This window comes from Python bivittatus, unplaced genomic scaffold (assembly GCF_059951505.1).
Source record: "Python bivittatus isolate LINGU-HERP-01145 unplaced genomic scaffold, Pbiv_v1 ctg000190_np1212, whole genome shotgun sequence".
Lineage (NCBI taxonomy): Eukaryota > Metazoa > Chordata > Lepidosauria > Squamata > Pythonidae > Python > Python bivittatus.
Window position 1 is genome coordinate 3,729,039 of NW_028277042.1, and position 10,482 is coordinate 3,739,520.

A 10,482-nucleotide genomic window follows, 5' to 3' on the forward strand; every position below is an offset into this window, starting at 1 on the left:
TCGGGGCGGGCTCGGGGCTTTGCGCGCGGCGCTGAACCGGCCCCTTTGCGCCCATCATCGCCGCCGCCCCCGCGGCGGCCCGTGCGCAAGCGAGAGGGAGGGGGCGGGCGCTTTGCACGCGCCTCGCTGACCTCGCGGCCGCTATAAAAAGCCGGCGGCGGGGCGCCCCGCAGCATCCGTGCAACTTTCGCCTGCAGCTGTTAGCGCTTCTATCTCTCTCTCTCTCTCCGGGATGGATCCTCAGGATTGCGGCTGCGCCACCGGTAAGCCTCGTGCCCGCCTCTTGCTTTCTCACGAGCGATGCGCTGAACCCCGAGGCGGGTTGCCCGGGGGTGGGTGGGGGTTTCATCACCTGAGACCCGTTATCGCCCTTTAGAAACCGTGGTTTGCAGCGGAACCGGCTGGGTTGAACAAGCCAGCTGCGACTAAGCCAGTTTCGTTGGAAAGCCTCGAGGGTTGAGCCTCGCCTGTCCGCAGCGGGTTGGGGAGGACTGAAGTTTCTCAGCCTCCTTGACGCTCCCTTCGCTTCTCCCAGAATCCCGGGAGCTGCCAGGTCTCTTAACTGGGGTTTAAGCCCCATCTCCCCCAACCCACAGGAGCTGGTCTACTCAGTGCAGCTGCCTGATCCTAGGCGGGCAATGCATGCGGTAAACTGTGCTTTTAGTTCTGGCTTAGCATGTTGGGTGGACCCAGCTGCTGGTGGTCTGTCCATTAAACCATGGTTGAATCATGGCTTAATACGAGGTATGAAACCACAAGCTGTGTTCTCTGGCTCTTGGTCGCCACACAGATCTAATTCTGAAAAGCTGCTTTGGTGCACTGTAGAAACTCCAGAGAGAGAGAAATGTCCCAAGTCCTGGTTTAAGATGCTGCTATGCTCAGAAATTTCCTTTCTCTGTATTACACTATTGTAGTTACATTTACCAAACTGGTACTTTTCTACCCTGAAATATTATATCTCACAGAAATACTTGGTTCTAAACCTTTTGACAACCTTTTATCACCATCTAAGACTTCAAACATTTTTGCTTTAAGGCAGTGTTCCTCAACCTCAGCGACTTTAAGATGGGTGGGCTTCAACTCCCAGAATTCTCCAGCCAGCATGGCTGGCTGGGGAATTCTGGGAGTTGAAGCCCACCCATCTTAAAGTCGCTGAGGTTGAGGAACACTGCTTTAAGGCTTTCTGCAACTCCATCTTGTTAGGGATACTTTGCTCAAATTTCCAATTTAAAAAACTCTCAGCTGTCTTCAGGCTGGATAAAACAATGCATATTTCCCTAGTCTCTTTGCAGTTCAGCTGTTCTCAGTGGGAAATTGATTTTCCTGTTTCTAAGTTACCCCCAACTTGGCTTTTTCCCTTAAATGTGGGATTAAAACTCCTGGGAAATGAAGAGAGACTGCCCTAAACCTGCTTGTCCTCTTTCCCAGTAATTCCTTTGAAGAAATAACTTGATCTTCTACAAGTCTAAGTCTAGTCATCTTGACTTAGTCTCCTGAAAGCTGGGTGAAATCCAAGGACTTCCTTAGAAAGTCAGCCTGGGTCCTTAGAATGAAACGAGCGACTTTTCCCCCCAATAAGGCCAGAGCAGTTCAACTGAGATGTGATCCACGCTGCAGCTTGATGGCAAGCTTGACCCATTACAAGTCTTAGGAAGCTTAGCGTGCTCCTTAATGCTAATTCTTAACACTCAGATGATTTCACTTCAGTTTTAAGCTGTAAGAGAAAGGGAATAGCTAATGGATGCATATATGATGTGCAGTGTCCAAGGGAAAGAGGAATTTTAAAATTCTCCTGGAAAGCAGGCAAAAAAAGATCATTTGGGTTAAAAGATTTAACTGTTCCTATATATGGAGGTACTCCATTCTTAGTGAAAGGGGTTGAATCACAGGCATGTTTTGGGGGTTAGTGATGTGCCCCTTCAAGCAATGATATTTGTTTCTTCTTTCCCCTCCTGGTTATATTTCAGGTGGCCGCTGCTCATGTGATGGATCCTGCAAATGCAAAAATTGCAAATGTACTTCATGCAAAAAAAGTGAGTCTTGTTTTCCAGAAAATCAGGTTAGGGGTTAAAATCCAAAGATTTTGCAAAGAGGGGACATTGTAAGTCATTTGTTTTGACCCAAGACTTAAAATATAATTCCAGGCAAGTCCCATTGAGTCAATAGGACTATCCTGAATAAATATGCACGGGTCATATGGACAGAGTGGATGCTCTTGAAGATGTTGATATTTCAATTTATATAATCGATCTATGGAGTACTCAATTAGAATAAGCAATTCCTGTGTAGTTTAGGTTTAATACTATGTGTTTATTCTAGAGTTTTATTCTGAGCAAGGATGTCTTGTCTTGGATCAACCTAAAGAGGTTTTATGGATACTGAAGGTGTAATAAAATACTTCTTGGTTGAACATTTTATTAGGGTGTGTAAATTGGGCAAAATCTGGCTGTCAGCTTGGAAATTCAGTCTAATCAGGATTGGATGTGGAATCAACTCAGTTCCTTTTAGACTTTCAGTCTGATCTAGAAAACCAATTCTGTGCCTTCAACAAGTATCTGAATTGATTTGGGAACTTCTACATTTATTTAATTAACCAGTTTGGAAAAACCAATTCGGAGGCTTGAGTTTTTGCACACCCATGCAATCTATACTAAGTTTGTAAGTGTCTGACATCAAAAGATAGAATGGGAAATCTTCTAACAGATCTTTTAAAAACCACACAAAGGAATTCCCAGTTGGAAGGCATGAAAGCTTTTGTGAACTCTTCCACATTCTTGATTTGTATTCCAAGTGGCTCCCGTCTGCTAAGCTATGAATGCTTGCAACTGAATTCCCAGAGCTGAATTGCACCTTTGTGTAAACTAGCCATGCCTTGCCAATTTCTCCTCTGCCCTGCTTAAGATTTTGCTGTCCCTGCTTTCTCACATTACTTAACCTCCTATTACTTTGAATCCTTCCAGGCTGCTGTTCCTGCTGCCCCGCGAGCTGCAGCAACTGTGCCAAAGGCTGTGTCTGCAAAGACCCCTCTTTGAACAAATGCAGCTGTTGCCCCTGAACATCTTTTGCTCTTCTCTGTAAATATGCTAAATCTGCTGTTCAGTAGAGATGATTTTTCAGGCTACGTTGAATGTGTTGTAATTGCTTCTAGCCAGAGAGCATGAAAATAAAGCTGACTTCAGACAAACAACGCCTGTTGGGTTTTAATTGTGGGACTGGGTTTCTCCAGTTATTAATCTGGTTCTAAAGGAGGTCACCCCCTGCAACAGAACTCTGTTTGGAGAGTCTTCTGAATATATCTTGGGGGTTTTGTTAAACATGACCTAGATCATTCGCAATGTGGTTTGCTTGCTTTTGAATCCACGCAGCGTGTGGACTTAATCTATAAAAATAATGCCATCTAAGTGTTATAGAAGTTTTCTTTATAGTTTGAAAAGGAAAGCTGAAAGGCATAAATGAACATACTAGCACTTTATTTTGTAATTATAACTCCCCTCTTTGCAAACATATTTAAATTTCCATCATCCATTGCCTCTGTAAAATCAGGTTTCTTTCCCCAGTAGAGAATTGTTACAGAGGGTAACAAGCAATGGCATCTTATTTTCCCTTTTCTGTGAAGGGGGGAAATTGATTTTCAGGGTCTCAAAATTCAGGAAGCATCTTAGAAAAGAGCTTTTGGGGAAAGCAGTCATTCCCTCCTTCACAAATTTCTGCTGAAACAAAGCATCTGATAAAGTGCGCTGCAGCTCATGAAACCTTACACCTTTTAATACAATTTGTTGGCCTCTGGTAGTGTCTTTTGTGACTTTTGGATTTTTCTTTTTTTGCTGAAATAAAGCAACTGATCCGAAACTGGGGAAATGGCAGAAACGCATTCTTGGTTGAACATCTGAAATAAAAAAGGTTATGGCTTTGCTAGAAAGGAGGTGATGGGGAGGGGAGAACAAACTGCATTCAAAGGAAATAGGTAGAGGGGAGGTTCTGGAACTCCAAAATATGTGTAGAAGTGAAGTGGGTCCCAGCAGTGTGAAAAAAAAACTGGTGAAACTCTGTTAGCTCTGCAGAGACCACTGTCTGATTCTCAAATGGCTGCTTGGGGGCTAGACTGCTTAACTTTGGCTTCTCAGTTGCACAAGGCCAAATAAAAATTAACTTCAAACACTGATGGTCATTGACCGGGGACCCAGCAGGATAAACCTAAAATGTTTTAAAAGATTCCACAGCCTTTGTGTATCAGCAAAATTACTGGTGGCTAGAGGTTGGCGTTCTGTTCCATGATGGAGACCAAATGGTGTAGCATTCAAACCCTCCAGTGTACTGGCTTGGCTTTGAACAAATGCTGAGTTTAAAGAAGAACCCTGGCATGAGAAACATGGCCCCCACAAGGCAGACAGAGGTGTGCATTCATTGACTGGATTTATGTCCCACCTCTTCAGAAGCCCAAGGTGCTTTACATCCTCGCATTTTTCTCTATGACAACCCTGTGAGTTAGGCTGGGCTGAAATTCTTTGGTCCGAAGCCCTCCCCTGAGCTGCTATGGTTGAAGGTGGGCTTGAACCAGAGTCTCGCCGATGCCAGCCCAGGATCTCAACTATTACCCACCTATAATGTTTATTCAAGCCAACAGTTGGGATGACACCTGGACCTCTAAATCACCCCCATGCTTAAACCCATGTTTGCATAGCCTGAAAAAATTCTGGTTCCTTGAACAACTACATGAGTGCCAGAGGAACAAGGAGGACTTGATAGATGAACTATAATACTCATAAGCCCCAGCTGGTGTAGCCATCAACACCTGAAGAGAACACCAGGTTGAGGGAACTAATTTACAGGGTAGAGGATAACTGACAACTGTGTGACTATGGATCTGTGGAAATCATCTGGACTGGGGATGATGGGAGTTGTGGTCCAAGCATACCTGATGTAAGCCACATTGGGGAAGACAGTTTGTCAACAACTTCAAATGCAAATTAATCTACCTGGAATTTTCTTTACTCCCACGCTGCTCTAGAAGGCTGGCTTTCTTCTTTCTTCCCTCCCTCTCTTCCTTGAGAAGAGGAAGGCAGCACCTGTTCTTAGGTGAACAGGTGGAACCACAGAGAGCATGGGATGGCCCAGTGTGGTTTCATCAACCTAGTTAGAAACTTGTTCCTAAAAAAAGATGGCAATTTGAGCTGGAGGCAAACTGGAGGAGCTGAAGGGGGTGGGATGTAAGTAATCTTTGAGAGACAAGGTGACTGAAAACCAGAGAGACAGACAGGTAAGATTTCTCTTGGGGGCAGGGATGGTCCTGCATGGATCCAGAGGTGAGATGATCAACCTACAGGTAGAAACCTGTTCCTGTAGCTCAGGGTTTCTCAATGTCAGCCACTTTAAGATGTGTGGACTTCAACTCCCAGAATTCCCTAGTTGCTGAGGTTGAGAAGCACTGATTAGAAGGTGCCAATTTGGGAAAGAACCCCTTTGAGTCCCCACCTGATTTAGTTTTCACTGGCCTGATAACTGGGAAATGGATCTAAAAGCTGGCTGGAGGATTTTAGGAGTTGAAGTCAACACATCTTAAAGTGGCTGAGACTGAGAAACACTGCAGCTCCTCTAACGTCAGCCTTGGAATAAAACTCCCACCGCCCCCATTGGCCAGGCTGCCTGCAAATAAGAAAACTATAGAAACTCTGCCCAGCATGGGGGGGGGGGGATTGGGGAGAGAACCAGGCTTTGAAAGCTGAAATCCTTCAGGTTCATCCACAGAGAGGCACGATTGTCTATGGCAGGGTTTCTCAACCTTAGCAACTTTAAGATCCGTGGACTTCAACTCCCAGAATTCCCCAGCCAGTTTCTGGGAGTTAAAGTGCACAGATCTTAAAGTTGCTAAGACTGAGAAACCTTGGTCTATGGATTTCAGCACTGCCTGCTCTGAAATTAACCAAGGAGAAATCCCAAGAAATGTGTCTAATTACATGTGTTCAATTTATAGGCCACCTAAGAACAAAGGTCCGTCAGGGTGGCATACAAAACTGTCAGAAACCCACCATAAAACCAACCAAAAAAGAACAAAGAAGAAACGAATAATAACAGTGGAATAACCGAGCACTGCATTGGGGGAATACAAAATGAATTAAAAATAAAAACTGTAATGCAGGTTCAAAACCACTCTGTTTTGAGATTGGCTGGAAAAACTAGTCTTTAGCACTCCCCTAAAAGGCAGGAGGGTTGGATCCGTATGTCTTTCAGGGAGGGGGGAGATCCCCCTCCAAAGGCAGCTGATAAAATGTTTGTACCACCCCTGAGAACAAAAACGTGCCCAGGGCAACCTTTCAGAGCCTTGATATGAAACTGATAAAAATGGAGCAGAAAGATGACTCTGACAAAACGGCAGTTTTCAGAACAAGTGAACGAAATGAGAAATCCCATTGCAACCAAAGAGACACTTCTCTTCATTTTTCCTGGTTCCTTATTCCGTCCGACTTCAGAATCCTCCTCCATCATCCCTGGGGATGCTGGCATGCTATCCAACAAAATGCCTCTTAGCATCAGCTTTATTTACGGCAGTGTTTCTCAATCTCAGAGCCTTTAAGATGTGTGGATTTCAACTCCCAGAATTCCCCAGCCACAGCACGTGGAATTCTGGGAGCTGAAGTCCACAGATCCTTAAAGACTCTGAGATCGAGAAACGCTGATTTACGAGAACGGTTCCAGGCCCCCCGTAGATCCTACAGGACAATGGTGTTAGAAAGTATAACCGGTGAGTCACTGGGTGTGTGCCCCCCAAAAACAGTGCATTCTGACTAGAGTTACCATGACAGCCCATTTAGGAACGTGCACGCATACCCCAGATGTCATTTCATACCAGCCCGCCCCCATACACCCCCCCCCCCAAAATGGATGTTCTTCTCTGCTTCCTACGATCCCATATGGAAAGGCAAAAAGACGAGGATGCAAATTCTGTAAGCCGGCCATTCTCCATCTTGTGCCTTCCAGCCTTGTTGGAGCGCAATGCCTCTCTCCTGAGCATGTGCTGGCTGGGGATAATGGGAGTTGTATCTGAACAGAACTGGAGAGCACCGGGTTGGCAAATGTTCGCATATAGCATAACAAGCATCAGCAGGAACAGAAAAAGAAGTTCTCTGGGGTGGAGATTGATCCAGATAGCATCGTCTTTTCTCGTGGAGATCCTGAGCATTGAGTAGGGCTAACAGAGCTGGACTGCAGAACCTAGACACCCCCCAGGTGGCAAGAAAGAGATATAGTGGTGTAGGTGCTGGACTGCCACCGGGAAGAACCAGATTCATGTCCCCGCTCACACACACAGGATGGCTCCAATAGAAGAGAATCTCAGCAGCTCAGGGTTGAACTGTGCAGTCCGTGGGGCTCCCTGAGCTTGGTGGTTTCCCTGCAGACGTTTCACGACCCGACTAGGGAACATCATCAGTGCGAGGGAGGGTGGGGTTTGCTCTCTGTTTATATACAGTAACTTGCCCTGCCAATGGGGGTGTGGCAGGGGTGGGAGTGTGGCAAAACTGGCAGGGCAAGCTACTGTATATAAACAGAGAGCAAACCCCACCCTCCCTCGCACTGATGATGTTCCCTAGTCGGGTCGTGAAACGTCTGCAGGGAAACCACCAAGCTCAGGGAGCCCCACGGACTGCACATCGGGTGGCTTTGGGCCAGTTCAGTCTCTCAGTCCCAGAGCTAGTGTGGAATAGTGGATCAGTTCTGGACTAGGAGTGGTGCATGTATTTTTGCCTATGTTCTTACATGCGCTGGATGGGGTGTGAGGAGGGGAGAGAAAAATGAAGAAGACGCCGCAGTTGATATTTACCTTAATGACTATGTCCATTCACAAAACAGTCTGTGGCATAACACCAATATTCCTGTCTTAACATGCTGTAATAACAGCTGTGTATTGAAGACAAAGTCGTGGCATGGACTCTCTTGATGAACGGTGGTTCTGGAGTTTCTGGCTGAAACTGTCTTTTGGAATGGCCCTTGGGAGCCCTACTACAGGTGGAATAACCTTCTAAAATAACCTTCTCAGTCTTTGATTTAAAGTCACCAGTCTTGCAATTTAGCTCTGATGCATCTGGGCTGTGGTGCAGGTAAAATGCTGTCCTAATCACTGGGTTAATGTTTCAGGTGCTGGAGAGTCCATGTTTTATTTAGACACTTAAGCAAGGAAGAGGATGGGTGGTGGGGAGAACCAGGGTGGTATAGTGCAGAGAATAAGGAAGATGGCCTTGATGGAGATACGCAGGGACCGTTCCCTAGGCAAAAGGGCTGAAGCCCAGAACAATGAGACAATATTCACAAGAAGCTCAGACAGGCACTTCCCTGATTCACTGAATATAAGGAGGAGGAGGAAGGAATCAGACCTGCAAGATTCTGTTATTAGAGCCCATCTCAGTGAAAGGAGTTTTAGCCTTCCTGCGAAGTTAAGACTCTTGGTCTGGTCTACCTAGTGGGGATGACTTATAGCAGGTGAAGGCATTGGACGACAAGCAGGAAGACCTGGGTTCTAGTCCTCCCTCAGCCACAGAAGCATGGAGGAGCAACTGTGAGCCGGTCCCATTCTCTCAGCACAGCCTACCTCTCAAGATTGTTGTTGGATTTGGACTGGGGAAACCCACGTTCTAATTCTCCCTTAGCCATGGAATATTGTAGGGCGACTTTGAGCCAGTCCTGTCTTCTGAGCACAGCCTACCTCACAGGGCTGTTGTATGGAGAAACAGGAGGAGGAGGAACCTGACGTTCACAGCCTTGAGTTCCTGATTGAAAAGCAGGCTATAAATCTAACCAACTCTTTGCCGATATTGAGTGGTTATCCAGAGGTTTGCAGGGCAGGTGTGTCGCCCTTTTCAGCCCCAAAGACAAGAGAGGAATGGCAGAGGCAGACAGCTTTGAAAGAGAGTTAAACCACTCCTTGAAACAATTCGGACTTATTGAAACAATTCTCAAATCTTCTGGGCTCTCGGGGCAGAATTTTAAAAATGCCCTCTTAAGATTTTACAGTATTAAGTAACAATGATAGCTAACCCACTTATATTTGTTCATTTATGTCTATCTTTCTCAATTACCACATAAGGAGCTTACAGTTTTATTCCCAGTGGAACTAACATTTAAGTTCTTAGTAATGGATAATTTGTTTAATAGTTTATTTACCAAATAGCTCTGGGGATTTTCAAATCTTTCAGGTCCCATTTCATTTCATTTCATTTCATTTCAGTCCATATCTTTTAATCCTAATTATTTTAGAGCTACATTTAACTTTGGTCACTGACTGTAACCATAAAGTCAGATTGCAAGGGTTTTTTTCTTCTTTATTTGAAATGACATGCTAACGTCCCCAAGCATCTGCCTCGAATATGAGACATTCAGTATTCTTTCTCAAGAAGATGCGCCCACCTTCAGATTTTGGTACTTGCCTTTCCGATACGTTTTTCTGAATGCCCTCCGCATTCCTACAGCCCAAAGACAATAAGGCCTTGTTGATGAGCCCTGCCCAACTAGGGCATCTTGCTGGCGTCATCTTGCAAAGGTAAGCAGAATATGGCTTTGGCTGAAATACATTTCTCACTGTTAGCTCCGTTGCTGCAGTCAGCAACTTACAGAACGTGAAGGGTATCGTTCCAGCAGGATTGAAGACTGGAGGCCCAGGGCAAAAGGGAGGGAGCCGGTGTTCCTACAGAAATCTGTGCAGTGAGAATGGTGCGTTTCCCCTACAAGTTCTCATGGAATTTGATGAAAGGGAAGAGGCTTTGAACACGGTTTCAAAGGAGAAGAGAGTTTTGCATGCATTTTCCCAGGTGGTATTCCAACGCTCGTTCAGTTCCCAAGGGGCTAAGGGGTGTGTGTGTGTGTGTGAGAAAATATCCTGTCTTTCTCTGCACCATCATTTCTTTGGCCGCGTGCAGCCTCCCTGCCTTCTCACGTTTCCACTCAAGGCTAGGGGAAGAATCAAAAAGGAATTCCTACCGAGAGGCATTTTCTCGATCCTGCCCTTGAGAAGGGGCTCAAGAATTCTCCCCCCATGGAGAAATTTGGAGAGATCATTTCTTCTCCCTCACCCCCCCAAATTTCACATTGCCAAAGAGGTCTCAGATCTCCACACTGCAAATTTTTAAAGAATGCCCTTAAATTATTCTGAGTTTATGCTTCTTCCTTTCAAAGCACCTGGCTGAGTTTATCTGGGCTTGGAAGCTAAGCAAAATAGGGGTGTCTGGAGGGGGCACCACCAGGATATCCCATGGCCAGAAGATAAGTCAAAACCTGTCCCAAAAGGAGGCATACTGTGGCCAAAAATGAAATGCATGGACTTCTTCAAATAAAGTCATTTCTTTAAAGAGTTTCTCCCTGGTTTTAAAATTAAAATAGGTGTATTAAACTCAGCAGACACTTAATGCCCAAACCCGGTCTTTTATTTCAATTCATTTTTCTTTTAAAAAGTCCTGAAAAACGGTGTCATGGAACTTTTGGCTGCCAAATTTCACT

At 45.4% G+C, this 10,482-nt stretch overlaps 1 protein-coding gene across 1 annotated transcript; it reads left to right on the top strand.

Moving 5' to 3' along the window:
- The first annotated feature begins 106 nt into the window (after positions 1-106).
- Positions 107-3,187, top strand: LOC103054182 (metallothionein B-like). The gene is made up of 3 exons (XM_088135924.1): positions 107-263; positions 1,968-2,033; positions 2,961-3,187. Exons 1-3 carry the CDS (start codon positions 233-235, stop codon positions 3,053-3,055), a joined length of 192 nt encoding a protein of 63 aa, XP_087992050.1. The 5' UTR covers positions 107-232; the 3' UTR covers positions 3,056-3,187.
- Positions 3,188-10,482: the final 7,295 nt, after the last annotated feature.